Source organism: Hibiscus syriacus, unplaced genomic scaffold (assembly GCF_006381635.1).
Source record: "Hibiscus syriacus cultivar Baekdansim isolate YM2019G1 unplaced genomic scaffold, ASM638163v2 tig00110678_pilon, whole genome shotgun sequence".
NCBI lineage: Eukaryota > Viridiplantae > Streptophyta > Magnoliopsida > Malvales > Malvaceae > Hibiscus > Hibiscus syriacus.
Genome location: NW_024062822.1, coordinates 2,276,284 through 2,295,199, shown reverse-complemented (window position 1 = coordinate 2,295,199; position 18,916 = coordinate 2,276,284). Strand labels below are relative to the sequence as shown.

At 36.7% G+C, this 18,916-nt stretch overlaps 1 protein-coding gene across 1 annotated transcript; it reads left to right on the top strand.

Moving 5' to 3' along the window:
* The first annotated feature begins 14,162 nt into the window (after positions 1-14,162).
* Positions 14,163-18,916, top strand: LOC120138129 (phosphoenolpyruvate carboxykinase (ATP) 1-like). The gene is made up of 13 exons (XM_039153717.1): positions 14,163-14,241; positions 14,336-14,583; positions 14,935-15,116; positions 15,194-15,347; positions 15,429-15,513; positions 16,485-16,585; positions 16,823-17,121; positions 17,302-17,475; positions 17,575-17,640; positions 17,839-18,017; positions 18,116-18,285; positions 18,367-18,535; positions 18,623-18,916. The coding sequence occupies exons 2-13, from the start codon at positions 14,345-14,347 to the stop codon at positions 18,764-18,766; spliced, it is 1,962 nt and encodes a 653-aa protein (XP_039009648.1). The 5' UTR covers positions 14,163-14,241; positions 14,336-14,344; the 3' UTR covers positions 18,767-18,916.

Here is an 18,916-nt window from a genome sequence, read left to right as displayed (position 1 = left end):
TCTATGTATGAGTGTTGGGATTGTTATAAGGGATTGCTTCGCAAATGTACCAATCACAGATTTCAAGATTGGACTCAAGTGGTAATGTTCTACAATGGAGTCAATGCACCCACTAGGATGATGCTAGATGCCTCGACAAATTACACTTTGCTAGATAAATCTCCCGAAGAGACTTTTGATATTCTCGACAGGATTGTCAACAATGACTACCAATTTTCTTCTTCAATGCTTGGAACAGGGAAAAGGCACAAGAGACATTCGATGTAACATCCCAAGTTATGGGTTAGTGATCAAATTGTAAAGTTTCAGAATTTGGTGACTAAATTAGAAGAATGGAGTAGTTCAGTGATTTATTTGAAAGTATTTCCTAAAAGTTGTTAGTAATTATTAAAGGAGCTAAAGGGTAAAATGGTCATTTGATCATTTAAGGAATTAAAAATGTGATAGTGGGGGATATATATTTACACGTGGGAGTGTAGGAAACCAAAAACAATGTTTCCAAAATTCTCTTCTCCTCTTTTCTTCTTTGTGTGTGAAGCCCCTGCTCAAAGGTGAGTTTCTTAATTAGTTGGTTAATTGTTGAATTAAAAGTTGGGTTATGATTCTTAGGTGATACTTAAGCTTAAGGAAAACTTAAGTTATCTTAAAATCAAAAGATAAATGAGTTAGGGAAGATTAAAGATTTGGAGTTCTTGAGTGAAATCTTGAAATGGAGTTGATAAGTTGAATTTGAAGTTAAATTTGACTTGTCATCAGCTTAATTAAGAAGTATTAAGTGTTAGACTTGAATTTCAAACATGTGGAAAATAGGGTATGATTCTTGAAGTTCCTAAAGAGGAGAGGATATTAAGGTTAAAGATGAGTAAATGAATATAAATGAGTTTAAACATGTGTATGAGAGTTAGATATATTAAATGAGGTAAAAGATGAAGAGTTGAGATGAAGAAATAGTGAATTTCGTGCTTGCAATGGAATTTCTGGGTTGTGTACATCGATGCATCTTCAATGTGCATCGATGCACTCACAATTAAACAAACATCAAATGTCATTTATGCATTGATGCACAGGTAGTGCATCGATGCACCGATAGGGAATGCATCGATACACTGTATAGTGCATCGATGCATACCTTTATTAAAGATGAAAATAGCTTTCTTTTAGCCTAAGAAGTGACAATTTAGAAGATATCAATTAGTATACTGATATGTATCAATGTATTATTATGATGTAGATATAGAATGAAGCTTGTTCCATAACAATCTAAGGATTAAGATTGATTCAAAGCAAACAAGGCTAAGGTGAGTGCACATTATTTAGTATACGAGGTTCAATGGAAAATAAGACTTGCGATAAGTCTATTTCCAATAGTGAAAAGCATGAATTCATAGAAGTATGTGTTTGTTATGATTTATATGTGTGCATGAGTATATGTGTTATCGATATGAATATGGTAAGTAAAAGGGATTAATGATGACGATAAGAATAATAATAATAAGGATAATGAAATGATAGATATATGTGAATATATGTATTGATGTGTTTTTGTCTGTATTGTAAGATTATATGTTTATGTGATAACATGATAAGATGACAATGATTTACATATTATATGAACACATGAGAAATGTTATGAGCTATATGAAAGAGAAAGTATATGTGATACATGAGGGTGAATCCTATATTTATATGAATATGAACTCATATGAGAATTGACATGAACTACGTGATTACATGTATATGTGAATGAAACCATGAGTTTATATGAATATATAATATGGTTACATGAATATGTAAAAGGATATAAAAGATAATGCCCATGTTATTTGTCATGAGAGCTAGGGGTATAGTTGGCATGCCAAGGGTAGAGGGTCTACGCGGTCCTTCGGGATATATATATATTCTTTGGAACATGTGTGAAGTCTTGTGAGACACATACTTGATCCCTAGTCTATGTGTATGATTCTTAAGGAATGATATGTGGTTCTTATGGACATTATTATACGGCACTACGGTGCAATTCTACGTGGCACTTCAGTGCATTTATACAAGCTGTGGTGACAACATTAGTGCACAACCTCTATGTACTCGCATATCTTTAGTTCTCACATGTGTATCATGGGCTATTAAATAGATAATATTAATAAAAGTGATATGATAATATGTTTGTTTCCTTTTGGAATTTTATGTGTGATATTGATTGTACAAATGGTAACTTATAAGACCATATGATAAAAGGAATCAATGATAGTGATAAAATAAGAAAGAAATGAAGATGATAATATAGTTACTTGGGTGTACGTGTTTTAGGATAGTATATATATGGTTTACATGACATGATATATATATATATATATATGTGCAATTAGTTATGGTATATGTTATATGATATACATGAGTACATGTTAAAGTATATGTGAATGAGTATAATTGATTAAAATGGTGATATAATAATAAGTCTATAAGATATATGATATGGACATAAGAGATCATAGAAACATGAGATAAGAGATATGAATGATAATGACATATATGTATGCATATATTTGTTACATGTAAAAGTATGAGTTGTATGAAATGATAGTAGTAATTGTTTATGTATAATTATTAGTTACCGTTTACCTTATATGTTTATTGCCTCACTAAGTCTTTGACTTAGCGTGTAAGTGATTTTACACGTAGGTTTCGAGAAGAGTAAAGAGCAATGTGGAGCAAGGCATGTCAGTTCTCTTTACTAAAGGTCAGATCAGAAAAGAGGTGAATAATATCTATTTTAGTATATAAAGTTCTAGTTGGCATGTTTTCAACAGAATACATTGTTTAAGCTATGAACAATTTTATAAATGTTTTGAATAGTTATATGTAAATAAATAAGTGAAATATACACTCTCTGTTTGATTTTGTAATAATGAAAATGTTTTCTTTTATATAAATTAGTCATTTATATGTTATAAAAGTTTTAAATTACTCACTATTTTATACAAGTACATGTTTTGAAAGGTCAATGTGACACCTCGTATTCGTATCCGGGTCGGATACGGGTTGGGGTGTTACATTCGAGCTAGATGCTAAGGATTTCATGTCCGTTCAACTATCCACTATCACTAATATGTTGAAGAATATACTACGTTCCAACGAGGTGAAAGAAGTGAAGGTGGCCAACTCAGCATGTCTATTATGTCGTGTAAATCACCATGAGAGTGAATGCCCAGAAAATCTGGAATCCATCAACTACGTGGAGAATTACAACCGAAGTAATAATAACAACCCTTATTCCAACACGTATAACCCAGGATGGCGTCAATATCATAATTTTTCATGAGGAAATCAAGGAGCTAGTAATGATAATAATCCCGCTCGATAGCAGAATGTAGATGAGCCCTCAAGATTTCAAAAAAATATGCCTTGGCATAATTCTAACAAGGAGGCAATGTCTTAATCGAATACAAGTTCTCTGGAAGATACTATGTAGGAATTTATAGGAAGCACAAAGACAATGTTGCAAGAACATTATACAACTACCAAGAATCAAGGAACATCACTGTAAAGCCACAGTGCATCGCTGAGAACTTTGGAGGGTCATGTTAGCGAAATTACTATGACATTATAAGAACGCCAGCTAGGTCGATTACCAAGTGACACTAAGGTCACTAAACCTAATGAAAATGAGCAATATAGTGCACTTACATTATGGAGTGGTACCCAAATCAATCAAAATGATACGTTTGAGGAAAATAAGAAAGATGAATCTACCTCAACGAATGAGCAAGAAGAGATACTCGAGGAGAATGACAATGATGAGGGCTCAACAAGTGAGCCTGCTGATGGGACAAATAGAAATGCCATGGTAAAAGTTGTTCCCACACCATCAGTAGCAAAAGTCAGACCCCCACTACCTTTCCTACAAAGACTGATGAAGCATAATGATGGTGAGCAATTCAAAAAGTTTGTTCACATTCTGGACCAGTTGTACATTAATGTTCCACTCTTGTAGGTCATTGATCAGATGCCTAGCTATACCAGATTTCTCAAGGAAATTGTTACCAAGAAGAGAAAAGTCGAGAAGTTTGAAATAATTACCACGGTAAAAGAGTACTGCTCTTCCTTGAGCAAGCTACAATCATATGCCCAAGTCGATATTTTTGAAGCTTGGGATGGGCAATGCGAGACCCATATTCATTTTTTTTGCAATTAGCCAATCGTTCATATGTTTGTCCTGAGGGGAAGATTGAGGATGTCATAGTACGTGAGGATAAATTTGTGTTTCCAACCAATTTTCTTATAATTGATTGTGAGGTCGACAGAACTGCACCCATAATTTTGGGAAGGCATTTTCTAGCCACGAGTCACATTCTTATTGAGTGTGAGAAGGGTAGGCTCATAATGCGAATAGCTGACCAGAGTGTGACCGTGAATGTCTTTCGTTCTCTTAAGTATGTGGATGATTCTGACGAATGCCAGAGCATTTCAGAAACAAACTCAATGGTAGAAGAAGAAGCTGATCACTTTTGCTAGAGCAATTTTATATAGTTGGTTGATTATGAAGAGCTTGTGGAAGAGGACAACAATGAGGAGGCTGAGGAATTTCCATTAGAGGTACATCAGTCTAGCTTACTCTTAGTTACCAGGTCCGTTCTTTGAACCTCTTGATTTCGATGAATTTACTTCTCCTAAGCCCTCATTACAGCATGCACCCAAGTTGGAACTGAAAACTTTGCCACAACATCTCAAATATGCTTACTTAGGTGATAATGAAACATTTTCAGTAATTATCTCCTCAAGACTTAATCCTGACCAAGAACGTAGTTTGCTAACCATTTTGTCACAGTATAAGAAAGTGTTAGGATGGACCATTGACATATTTGAAGGAGATAAGTCTGACCATTTATATGAACAAAATTCAACTGGAGGAATGTCATGGCAATTCTATTGAGCCACAAAGGATACTAAATCCTATTGTGATGAAGGTGGCCATGAAAGAGATTATCAAATTCTTTGATGATAGAGTCATTTACCCAATATCTGATAGTTTCTTGGGTGAGCCCGGTACAATGCGTCCCCAAAAAATGAGGGTTAACCGTGGTGAGCAATGACGACAATAAACTTTTACCTACGCGTATCGTCACTAGATAGAGGATTTGTATGGATTACCATAAGCTCAACAAGGATACCAATAAGGACCATTTTCCTCTACCTTTCATCGATTAAATGCTTGATCGATTGGCGGGCAAGGCATACTATTACTTTCTATATGGATATTCGGGGTAAAACCAAATTGCCATAGCACTAGAGGACTAAGAAAAACAACATTCACATGTCCTTATGGCACTTATGCTTTTCGTAGGATGCACTTTGGTATATACAATGCACCGACAACTTTTCAACACTGCATGCAAGCTATTTTCTCTGACATGATTGAGGATTTCTTGGAAATATTCATGAACGATTTCTCTGTCTCTGGAGATAGTTTTGAAAAATGAGTTGGCAATATGACAAAGGTTATGAAGCGCTGTGAGGAGGTTGACCTTGTGCTGAATTGGGAAAAGTGTCAATTCAGGTGACTAAAGGTATTGTGCTAGGCCATAAAATTTCACACAAGAGTATTGAGGTGGATAAAGCTAAGATTGAAGTGATTGAGAAATTATCTGCACCGACCACTATCAAGGGCATTAGGAGTTTTCTTGGACACGCGAGTTTCTATAGAAGGTTTATCAAAGACTTCTCCAAAATTTCCAAGCCCTTGTGCACCTTACTGCAGTAAAATCAACCTTTTGTGTTCGATAAATTTTGTCACGACACATTCACAGAGCTGAAGCAGAGCCTCATTTCAGCGCTGATTGTAGTTCTTCCCAACTAGACGTTGTCATTTGAGCTGATATACGATGCAAGTGACTATACCGTAAGAGTTGTACTTGGACAATGCCGAGGTAAAATCTTTCATGTTATTTATTATGCTAGCCGCACATTCAATGATGCACAACTTAACTATACTACTACTGAGAAAGAATTACTTACTGTGGTATTTGTATTTGATAAATTTAGGGCATACTTGATAGGCACCAAATTTATTGTTCACACTGATCACTTAGCCATCAAATACTTAGTGAATAAGAAGGATGTCAAACCTATACTTATTAGGTGGATACTATTCTTGCAAGAATTTGACGTAGAAGTTGTAAATAGGAAAGGTACTGAGAACCAAGTTGGTGGTCATCTCTTTAGGCTAGAAAATAATTCAGAATGTCATCACAATTTGAAAATTAAAGAAGAATTCCCTAATGAGAAAATCTTATATGCCATGGTAACTTCGTGGTACACTAACATTATTAATTTTCTTATTAGTGGTATTTTGCCTTATGACATGACAAGAAAAGAGGAACTTCAGGCATGATGCAAGATGAGCCATACTTATTCAAGCGATGTGCATACTAGATAATCCGAAGGTGTGTCCCCGAAGAGAAGTAAAGAGAAATCTTACATCATCGTCACACGGGTCCATGTGGAGACCACTTTGGAGGTGATAGGATGGTTGTAAAGGTCATTCAATTAGGTTTTATTGGCATACCCTTTTTAAGGATGCCCATACATTTTACAAGTCTTGCGACTGATGGCAAGGCGCATGAAACGTCTTCAGGCAACATGAAATGCCGTTGCAAAATATCTCAGAGATAGAACTTTTTGATGTGTGGGTCATCGACTTCATGAGACCCTTCCCATATTCATTTGGAGACTTATATATCTTGTTGGCAGTGGACTATAAGTCCAAGTGGGTTGAAGAAATTGCCACACCGAGGAATGATTCAAAGATGATACTTATGTTCCTTCACAAGTACATCTTCACAATATTTGGCGCACATCGAGCTATCATCAGTGACGAAGGTACCCACTTTGACAACAAGTTAATTGCCAAGGAAATACAGAGGTATGGGGGTACGACACAAAATTACCATGGCATATCACCCCCAAACCAATAGGCAAACCAAAGTATATAATTGCGAGATCAAGCATATTCTAGTAAAAGTGGTGAAACCCAAGAAGAAATACTGGTCACCAAAGCTTGATGAAGCATTGTGGGCCTATCGTACATCATTTAAGACTCTGTTGGAAATGTCACCATTTAAATTGGTGTATAGAAAAATGTGCCATCTCCTGGTTGAGTTGGAGCAAAAGCTTATTGAGATATAAAAAATCAATTTTGATGCCTAATTAGCTGATGAACGAAGATTATTAGAGCTCAATGAGATAAATGAGTTAAGGGCGCAGGCATATGAAATTGCCAAGCTGTACATGGAAAAGACTAAGAAGTGGCATGATCAGACTATTTTGCCACAAAAATTTTCATATTGGTCAATAGGTGCTCCTTTACAACTTAAGATTGAAACTTTTCCCGGGAAAACTTAAGTCAAGATGGTCTGGACCATTTGAGGTGCACCAAGTTTATCCCCATAGAGCTGTGGACATCAAAAATCTTGATGATGTGACAATTTTCAAGGTCAATGTCCAACGCTTGAAGGCATACACTGAGCCATCATCATGCGCGACAAGTTGACGCTTTACTTGCAAGATGTCTGAGTTTGAAATTGCCTTGACATTTTGTTTTTACTCCTGTTCATAAATAACAAGTTTTCTTTATTTTATTTTCATTACTTTATTTTATTTTAATTATTTTCCATGTGGTCTCCTAGGTGAATATTTTATTCCACCCATGCAAAGTGATGGCTGAAGGGATACATGGACAAAAGAAAGACAAAAACCTTATTTTATTGGTTTTGTGTGGCAAAAGACAAAAGGAGATGGAAACATTGTTTTTAATTTTCAAAAATCCCTTTTAACTTTTTATTTAATTTCTCTCTCTCCACCTTTTTCGATACTCATCATTGCTTTTAACACCCTCTACGTGTTTTCTTCATTAAAACCCCTATTGTTTTTTTATTATTTTCTCTATCTCTTCTTTTGTTATCTTTCATCTCTTCACCTCATTCTCTTTTTTTACAACCAAAAAACCTTATAACTAAAGCTTCAAACTTTTTTCTTTCTTCATTGTCTATTCAAGCAGCCATGGTACCTTATCGTCCTCCCGGTTTCACCCCACCTTTTCTTCAGCTATTCAAAGATGATGAGGCCAAAGAACAATTCCAAAGCATCAAGAACTGAAAGCTTTTCTTTGAGAAAGGGTTTATCTTCTCCGATGGTGACCTAAGGTCGGATGTCTGGAAGTCGTTAACTGACAAAAATGAGAAAAATTTGTATCAGATCCCTGTAATATAAATGCCTCCATTGTTTGAGAGTTCTACACTAACATCTCTGACCCAAATCAGAGATCGATTTATGTTAGAGGTAAAAATGTTTATTTTCATCTACTGCCATTAACCGTTACGTTAAAATTTCAAAGGTTGTTGATAAACATACAATATTTGAGGAGGATGTTGATTTTTGAGACTTATCTTAGTGTTGAGGAATATTTATGTTTTGTAAACTATGTATAAAATTGTGTTCAAGCTAATCGTCGCACGATGAATCGGGCGATGCTTCAACCATGGGCGAAGTTATAAAACCATTTTATAAAGTATAAGATGATGCCCACCGCCCACAACATCACTGTCTTGTTGCCCCATTTAATGTTGTTACACTCGATACTCACATAATGATCGATTGATATGAGGAAGATCAATGTGGAGCAAACCCATACATGTTTGAAGCGACCGGTAAGTGCCCTTATTTTTCAAAGTCTAATCACGACACTATGCCAAAAAAAGGTCATAGAGGATGAATATGATGAAATCCTTTCATGGTTGAAGGGAATCATTGCAGATAAGCTGTCGATGTTATTGGTGTTCGATGAGGATAAGCCTGAGGTGATTCTAGAGACTGCTGCAAAGTTAAATGTCGCGACAAAACTAACTGCTATTGAGAAATCATCACGATTGAATAGTGAACAAGTTTAGGCTTTATCGGGTGATCTCTAAATATTCTTTGCTAATTTCAAGCAAAGAGACTCAATGATTCAGTCTTACTTCAGAAAAATACTTCCCTAACTGGCCCACGAACTTCCAACTTTCCCTAATTCAATATTGCTTGAATTTAATGATACCTCGGCATTTCCTGATCCCCCAACACTTGAACCACGAGATGATACCCAGAATAACATGGATCCTGAGAATGAAGACCAAGAAAAAGAGCCCCAATCACTAACCCAAGTTGAACCAGAACAACACATGCCAACACTCAATACCACTAAAAAGCCCCGTGGGGAGTTATTCGGGCAGCCATAAATACCTCAACACTCCTCATATGTAGGACCAAACGTTGTCTAAAGAGGTTCACAAGGCGAAAAGAGAGCCCAATCGCTGAGAAACCTGTACAAATTTTAGTCCCGCAAGCTGAACCTACTTTAGACTCAGAACCGAGCCCTTCCCTGTTGAAAAGGCACACCATGAGCAACATAATAGCATATGAGTGAATGAAAGTAGGCACAGGATGACTCTACACCTTTTCCTTGCGTTGCATTGCCTGGATACCACGTTTTAATAAATGAAAACAATATCATGAGTGAAAGGTAGTTGTGATAGATTAACTCCCCTCATAGAAGTGTTTAAAAAAATAAATTAATTAAGTGTTAAGGAAATAAGAGTAATGAACTTGTGTTGAAACTTGAAAACATTCTATGGCATAATAATAGATTTTCTTTAGAATTTTTCTAATTTGACTAAGCATAGATTGGATACAGTCATGCACACACGCTTGAAAAAGACCTTGCGTTTTAATAAATGGCAGCAATAGCATATGAGTGAATGAAAGTAGTCACGGGATGACTCTACACCTCTGCCTTGCGTTACATTGCCTGGATACCACGTTATAATAAATGGCAACAATAACATGAGTGAAAGGTAGTTATGATAGGTTGACTCCCCTCGTAGCAGTGTTTAAAAAAATTAAATTAATTAAGTGTTAAGGAAATGAGAGTAATGAACTTGTGCTGAAACATGAAAACATGCTATGACATAATAGTATACTTTCTTTAGAATTTTTCTAACTTGACTAAGCATAGATTGGATACAGTCATGCACACACACTTGCAAAATACCTTGTGTCCTAGGGTAGTATCCTTGAAATATTCACTTGTCTAACGTGTTGATGGAGATGCATTTCTGAGGATTGAAACTCTATTACACCTGGTTGTCCTAAAACTGAACTTTGCCATGACATTTTTCTTTTGCTAACTACTGTCCATTGCTTGATGACAATCAATAATTTAAGTTTTAGGGTGTGATAGCTCCGTAAAAAGGCTATATTTAAGGCCTTTTCACTTAAGTTATTGGTTGTCTTAAGGTGCATGTAGGTTCATTTAGATGCATATAGGAGCATATAACTGCATTTGGTGGTTTGGATTTGTCGTGGTATTTTAATTTGTAAATGGTGTTATTTTACGGGGAAGGTTGTGCTTTGTTGGTGATGTGCAGGTCGATGAAGCAGAGGGTATTTATTGAGAATTACCGTAACATTCTTGTATGGTGAGCAAGGAGAATTACCGACGCAAATTGGGACAACTCTTGTATACAGAAAAAGACAAAAATGAAGAAGATATTTTCATAGAAATTGTCAGCTGTCCAACACTCACGTGTTTTCTGCTGCTAACCACCTTGGAGGGGACCACTACTACCTTTGTACCGTTATTCACTTGAAGAGAATGTACCTTAGAGTACTATGGAATTTTTTCACTAAAACCTAAGACATTCCCCTAGTATAAATAGAAAAGGTGGCCATATGATTAAGGAGATGATTCTTGGAGAGAAATAATGAGCTAAGCAAGGTGGCTAGAAAGCTTCCAACTTTCTTTCCCCTTTCATATTTTCAAGGGTTTCCTCTATAGTCAAGCTCAAGGGAGTGGTGAGCTAGTCGTCCGAGATGAGCTAGCTCGATAATGTGCCGTTGTGGTGGTCTGAGGAGCAACCGACATCGTGCTTTGGGAGTGTCCTCCACCCTTATGCTTTATTTTCCTTTTGATTTATTGGGTTGTATAGTTTGGAATATTTTCATGGATATTCTGAACCCCACCATGAACTAAACCTTATATGGTGTGGGTTTTTATGGATGATTGAGTACTTACTTTAATGAATAATTTGAGTTTTTATGTTTACTTATTTGCTTTACTCATTTTGCTAGATTACTTAAGATTATAGGAGGCACGAGAGTGTTTATTTCTTAATTATATTGTTTAATGTTCGAGAGAAACTAGGTTAAAGATCCTTAGTGTTCGAGAGAAACTAATGAATGATCTACGTGAGCAATGGGTTTTAGCTGCTAACTAGAACCTAATCCACCTTAGAGATAATAATAGGATTTCAACGACTAAAAGGAGTAGTGCTTATTCGATAGGTTCAATATTACTATTCATGTCGAGAGGTATTACCGTGGCATTTGCATCTGTTAGGTTCTTTGACTTGAGAGAGCATAGGGACACTCTTAGTAAACTTTATTGAGCGAATATACCATAAAAGCTTGAATCATTATGAGGGGTATGGCTTAGGATTCCTTAATAACTCCACTATTCATTCCTATAGTAGTTTTTTGTGTGAGGATTATCAAGTCTGCTTACTTATTTCCGAATTCTCCGCTCGTTTTGGATTGACGTTTTCAGTTGTTTACATTTCAAGTACATCTTGATTTTCCACGACATTTCCATCTGTCATATTTCCATCACATCTCATTTTGCCATCACATTTCCATAATACCATTGACATCCACTCTATTTTGCCACTACACTCTCACTTGTAAATATCATCACTATTTATACTTAGATAATTTAGTATTCATTCTTTAACTTAACTTGCAATTTTCTACAATCCTCGTGGGAACGATACTCACTCACTCTTTATTACTTGTGCGATTGTGTATACTTGCACATAATTTGCGTCTAATTTATAATACTCATAGTACGCAATAGTAAGTCTAGAAGTGGAGATCATTAGAGTATGAGCTGAACGAGCTCCATCCATATTAGACATTCCAATATCTCCCTAATGTATTTATGCTGACTCAATAACAAAACACCATCTCATCTATCAACTTCAAGCCCAAGAAAAAAACTTAACTCTCTAAGATCTTTCAAAGAAAACTGTTGGCCAAATAAGGAAATTACCTCCTTAATCAAGTCCGTAGAGTTTCCCATAACCACAATATCATTAACATGGACCAACATATACACACATTAAACTCCATCACGTCGAACAAACTCTGTTTGTGTTCCAATAAACCCAATACAAAGCAAAAATGATCGATGCTTAGAATACCAATTCTTCGGAGCTTGCTTCAACCCGTAAAGATCTTTTTCACTTGCGCTGGTAGTAGGAGCATTGCAAATCTCTTTCACTTGTGAAATATAGGATCACATAAAGGAATCACCTTTTCACACTAGCTTCAACTTATAATGGAGATTCATGATCATGGTAGGGAATTTGCTCGCAAAAAATGTCGTAATCTTGGACCAAATCTCAGCTGTCGTCTCAGCTCCGACAAGATGAAGGGGGAAACAATGAACTAACGGTCGACAAGAGCTAGGAAGTTAGAGCACTATCCTGAGCAACGAACACCTCATGCTTATCGTTACCAACCACAGAGCCATCTTCAAGAGTCATTGTCGCATTCGACGGTCGAACATCTCCTTTGAAAAGCTTATATAACCGGTGACTTCTCATAGCGAGAAATATTTAGTATTTCTACAGAAATAGTTAAACTCGTCTATGGTAACACTCACCCTTTTGTTGGTGAACATTGTGTCACGGTTGAGCCCCACAGACCTTGAACCACCGCGAGTACCACCGGACAGAGGAGAAAAAGACAACGATATTAGAAAGAAAAAGGAATCCCAGGAGCCCCTCTGAAACTGATACCATGTTAAAAATAATGTGAAAAGTAGTATCTTTTTATTAAGGCATTGCTAATACAATTTATATGAAAGACCAAACCCTTAATAAAATGCAAACTAAGCCAGCTCATGTAATTAACCCATAACAAAATGATAACCACTCCATACGTAAGCAATCACACTTTCTTAATATATGTTAACACCATCACTAATTTTTTAAAAGAAAATGATGATTTTAAAATATATGAATATTCATGTGATCATTTTATAACTTTTGATAGTCGGGGATTCAACAAAGTAGCACTCTATAGTCAAAATAGCTTTTCATAATTTTTAATAATCGAGAGACTCATCAAAATAATATTATATAATGAGAGAACCATTTATGTACCATACTCAAAAATATAATTATAATATGATATTAATTTTTTTTAAATATGAACATATGTACATTAGAAATATTTATAATTAGATCATATATACTAAATGCCAATCGGTCCCAGACTTCCAATTGCCTAGTTAGATCCACCGATTTTGCTGAATTTTGGAACAATATTTGAAGTGAACATTGCCGTTCATCGTCAACTGGGTGAAAGTATGAACCGCAGGTGGGGACCATGTTAATTAATCAATATTAAAAAATAATTAATCTCCAAAAAAGTCAAATCAAAATTTCACTTGGTTGCGGGAAAAAGGAAATTTGACAAATAAAATAATGACTGACATCAGCAGGAGGCTAAACATCGGATGGTTTCCGAGAATAGACTGATGACGTGGCGACATCATTGGTGGCTGTACTTTGATCATGTCAGAATAATAACGGCTGGCATGGGCGTGATGACACAAACCTTCTTTGAATCTTGACAGGCGAGGGATTTGTTCTTGTACAACAGAGCGTTGTTAATCCCTCGGAATCTGATTGTGAAAAACGGCGCTGATTTCAAGGCAGGTTTTTGTCAGCAAACGTTCTTTGACACTATTTAAAATTGCGTATTATCAATGACAGAATTTTACTCAATACAATTGATCTTATAAACATTAATTCAACGAACATACTGGAAATTAAGCCCATGACATTAATTCATTGAGATTTCTCTCTAATTTGTAGCGCATTTTCATTTTCCAAACCCAGCTGAATTCCCTGGTTTTACCCATCTTTAATCCTGTTTGAAATGGAGTTTTTGAGAATTTCACCTTTTAAAGCCTTGACAGAGATAGGATTTAACCATGGTGAACTCTAACTCTATCCTCTAGTAACCCCACAACCTCCACTGAACCCTTTAAATTGGACTGCTCCCTCCTCTTTGTTTCCCATCTATCTTCTAGCTCCAGCTTCAACTTTCTTCTTTTCCTTTCACTACCAGCTCTCAAAATCTCTGGTATAGTTTTCAGTTTTGTTTATTTTTTATTTGTCTGTACGGTATTAAAATTGATTGTGGAAGGCTTACTCTATTTGTCTATTGTCGTTTTTAGAGAGAAGGTATGGCGACAAATGGAGTGCCGATGCCAAGGAGTCCTTTGGCGAGGATTCTGACGGACAAGAAGGGAGACGGGATCTGTCACGATGACAGTGGGAAAGCCGTTAGGGCTCAGACGATCGACGAGCTTCACTCTTTGCAAAAGAAGAGATCCGCGCCAACTACGCCTCTGGAAGGGGCCCAAGGTGTCTTCGCTACCTTGTCCGAGGACGAACGCCAGAGGCAGCAGCTACAGTCCATCAGGTACACATTGCAAGTGCAGCACCGATTATTAAATAATAAACATAATCGTCCGGTGACGATGATCATAATAATCAATTAATATGAATTTCATCATTTTTGTTGGATTTTGATGTGGGACCCACTGTTTGAATGTCGTGAAACGGATGCGGTACCTTCAGAAGCGTTTTCCGTTCTTCCTTCCTCTGTTGATTTCCCTCCAGAATCCGACGATCCAAATACGAAATTATCGTTGCAATTTGTAAAATTATAGTTTCAACAAGGGTTTATCTGTCAGTCACATGAAAAAACCCGTAGGAGATTTTTTGTCCGGCAGATAGTGATTAGTGATTTTTTTAATTGATCTTTAAACAGTGCATCTTTGGCGTCGTTGACGAGAGGGACGGGGCCAAAGCTGGTAAGAGGAGATCCGGCAGCGAAGAGCGCTCAAGCAGTTTCGCATGTGGCGCACCACCACCATGTGGAGGCGCCTACCATTAGCGTTAGTGATAGTTCACTGAAATTCACCCATGTCCTCTACAACCTCTCCTCTGCAGGTAACACAGTTCATAATTAATGTAATTTTTATGAAATTATACGTATGAATGAATATCTGGGTATTTTATGGGTGCAGAGTTGTACGAGCTGGCTATAAAGTATGAGAAAGGGTCCTTTATTACATCGTCCGGTGCGCTAGCCACCATGTCAGGAGCCAAGACCGGGCGGTCTCCCAGAGACAAGAGGGTTGTTATCGATGAAACCACCCAGGATGAGCTTTGGTGGGGAAAGTAAGTGTGCATAACACTAATAATTTATTTTATGAATTATAGTGGGAAATTAAATTGACAATTGGGGGAATTGCTTGGTAGGGGCTCACCAAACATTGAAATGGACGAGCACACCTTCATGGTGAACAGGGAAAGAGCTGTTGATTACTTGAATTCCCTGGACAAGGTGAATTTCTTTTAAGACGTTGCTTTCACGACGTTTATTTATCATAATCTAAAATATTAATTAATAATAAAGAGATCCAAAAGTATTTTTTATGAACCATAAAACATAAAATATCACCCTTTCCAGCTTACCCTCTGTTCCTGTTGTGAAGTATCTACATATATAGGCTGCTAAGCTCTCTCTCTAAACAGAAGAAAATAATGTAGATATGAAATTGTCCTAATGGTAGAATAGTAAATTAGCCCGATATCAATTTCTTCTTCTAGTCACCTTTGACTTTGCCTACCTAAATGTTTGTTTGTCGTAAAGTTAGGTGAGTGGAAACGAGGCTCCATTTAAGGATCACGCAATCCTCAGGTCCTCTAGTTTTTTTTATATTTATTTTTCAAAAAAAAAAAACTTAAATTACTAGATTTCATCTTACTTCCTTGTTCAAATTCGGGTCGCGAAAGAAATAAATCACCTTAAATTATTGGCACCACTAAATAAATTCTAACTTTTTATATTGACGAATTAAGAGTTTTTGAATAAAAATACTATATTCAAAAAGAATTTTAAAAAATAAAAAGAGGCTGAGTTTTATTCTTCTGTCGATTTATTTTCCAAACATATAGTATTTTGTATTACTTTATATACATATAGTTTAGATTCTTTCCTTGCTTTGTTTTTGAGGCAGGCAGGTCAAGGGAGAAAATGGAATAACATCTTTGTTTGATAGTTTGCAGTTAATTATTATATACATAATAATGATGTGTGGATCCTAGTTGTAATACTGTAACATATTCCTTTCAATATTACATTATTTAACCCGGATTAATTAGTTAAAGATTAGATACCAATAATTATATAAAAAGTAAAATCATGAACTATTTAAGATTACTTGGCCCATGAACAATCGTCTATGTGGTTATTTATTGATCATCTTTTGATGAATTCGGATCAGTGGTAATTGGATGTAAATGATTTTCCAGGTTTTTGTGAATGATCAATTCTTGAACTGGGATCCACAGAACAGAATTAAAGTCCGGATTGTCTCTGCTAGAGCTTATCATTCACTGTTTATGCACAACATGTAAGTAAAAGCTAAGCAATCTGAAAATGTCCTATATCTTCCGGTCTTGTTTGTGTTTTCACAGGTCTTAGCCTAGCCCAGATAAGTTTCTTTATCGTTGTCATGATGTTAATAATTATATGCATAATTTGTTGAGCTTTATCATCCCCATAAAAATCCATGGAGGAATTAAGATAAAAAAAGACTGGTAAAAAAACCTTTAGTGTACAAAATGGATGAATTGTGGGTGGGTGGCAGGTGTATCCGACCCACTCTTGAAGAGCTGGAGAATTTCGGTACTCCGGACTTCACTATATACAATGCTGGACAGTTCCCTTGTAATCGTTATACACACTATATGACATCCTCCACTAGCATAGACCTAAATCTTGCTAGGAGGGAAATGGTCATCCTCGGCACACAATACGCCGGGGAAATGAAGAAGGGTCTTTTCGGTGTTATGCATTATCTCATGCCTAAGCGTCAAATCCTCTCCTTGCATTCTGGCTGCAATATGGGAAAAGATGGAGATGTTGCCCTCTTCTTTGGACTGTCAGGTATAGTATCGTCGGATCGAGGTCATCGATGTGGTGTTAGTCCCCAAAACGATATGTGTCCTCTTACTTTGTTGTTGGAGCCTTAATAAAATTGTTTGGAAAAGGATTTATGTCCTTTTTCTTACCTTGGTTTTGCATTTCTTTTTTCTAATGCGTGTACTTCAATAACTTTGTTAATAGGTACCGGCAAGACTACGCTGTCTACCGATCACAATCGGTTTCTGATTGGAGATGATGAGCACTGTTGGAGTGACAATGGTGTGTCAAACATTGAAGGTGGTTGCTATGCTAAGTGCATTGATCTTTCAAGGGAGAAGGAGCCTGATATCTGGAATGCCATTAAGTTCGGCACAGGTGAAAATTCCGTTCTTCGATTTTTTTAGATTGATTTTTACGTGGAATCCAATCATAATGCTTGGTTTAATTTCTTAATTTTTTTTTTTGGTTCTGCAGTGTTGGAAAACGTAGTGTTTGATGAGTATACAAGAGAGGTTGATTATGGAGAAAAATCAGTTACAGGTATAAATTATCAAGACACGTCAGAAGAAAAATAGATCATAAATAAGGTTTCAATGCCAAATTCGTTGATGTCAACAATTTGGTAGAGATGAATGACCATGAAATCAGGATGGAGTGGGGAGATATAATAATATGCCCAACATTCGACAGTGAATCATTCTTACACATGATATTCACCATGGTTTTCTTTGCTTGCAGAGAACACTCGAGCAGCCTACCCTATTGAATACATTCCCAACGCCAAGATACCATGCGTTGCACCGCACCCTAAGAATGTCATCCTTTTGGCATGTGATGCCTTCGGTGTCCTTCCGCCTGTGAGCAAGCTGAGCCTGGCACAAACCATGTACCATTTCATTAGTGGCTACACCGCGCTGGTATGTTCCTATGTCCAATTAGAAAATGGTTTTTGATGCCTTTTTTTTCTTTTCCGTGACTTAATTGCTCATACAAGTTTTGGGGTTCTTGCATCTAGGTGGCTGGCACAGAAGATGGTATTAAGGAGCCAACAGCAACATTCTCAGCTTGCTTTGGCGCAGCATTTATCATGTTGCATCCTACAAAGTATGCAGCAATGCTTGCCGAGAAAATGCAGAAGCATGGGGCAACTGGATGGCTTGTCAACACTGGCTGGTCTGGTGGAAGGTAACAACTTGTTAGAGCAAGCTCCTTTTTGGAATATCATTCAACACTTTTCCTGGAAATATTGAATCAACTGCTCTGCAGCTATGGCACCGGAAACCGTATCAAATTAGCATACACCCGGAAAATAATCGATGCCATCCACTCAGGTAGCCTATTGAATGCAACTTACGAGAAAACCGAGGTGTTTGGGCTAGAGATCCCAACTGAGATCGAAGGAGTGCCTTCGGAACTTCTGCGTCCAGAGAACACTGTAAGCTTAATTTGGTCCATTCTCATTCATTATCAGGGTTGCTCGAATTATCTCCCGATATTAACGTATTAGACTCTTGGATTGCAGTGGGATGACAAACATGCATACAAGAACACACTGTCGAAACTGGCTTGTCTGTTTAAGAACAACTTTGAGACCTTCACTAATTACAAGATCGGCAAGGGCAACAAGCTCACTGAAGATATCCTAGCAGCCGGACCAAACTTTTAATTCAGGAATCAATGACGTTGCGAATAAACCAATGGAATGTGAGAGAAATAAGGGTTGTGTTTGTAACGTACATGCAGACATTAGAGTTAAATTTCATATGTAAAATGGTTTCTTATTATGTAACTCAATGTTCAGCCTTTGATGCTGAAA

Bases quoted from the DNA above. Each gene is read 5' to 3' on its own strand.
- LOC120138129 (XM_039153717.1), top strand. From the start codon at position 14,345: ATGGCGACAAATGGAGTGCCGATGCCAAGGAGTCCTTTGGCGAGGATT. The intron at 17,476-17,574 runs GTGAAAATTCCG...TTGGTTCTGCAG, and splicing joins TGCCATTAAGTTCGGCACAG to TGTTGGAAAACGTAGTGTTT. The intron at 18,536-18,622 runs GTAAGCTTAATT...CTTGGATTGCAG, and splicing joins TTCTGCGTCCAGAGAACACT to TGGGATGACAAACATGCATA.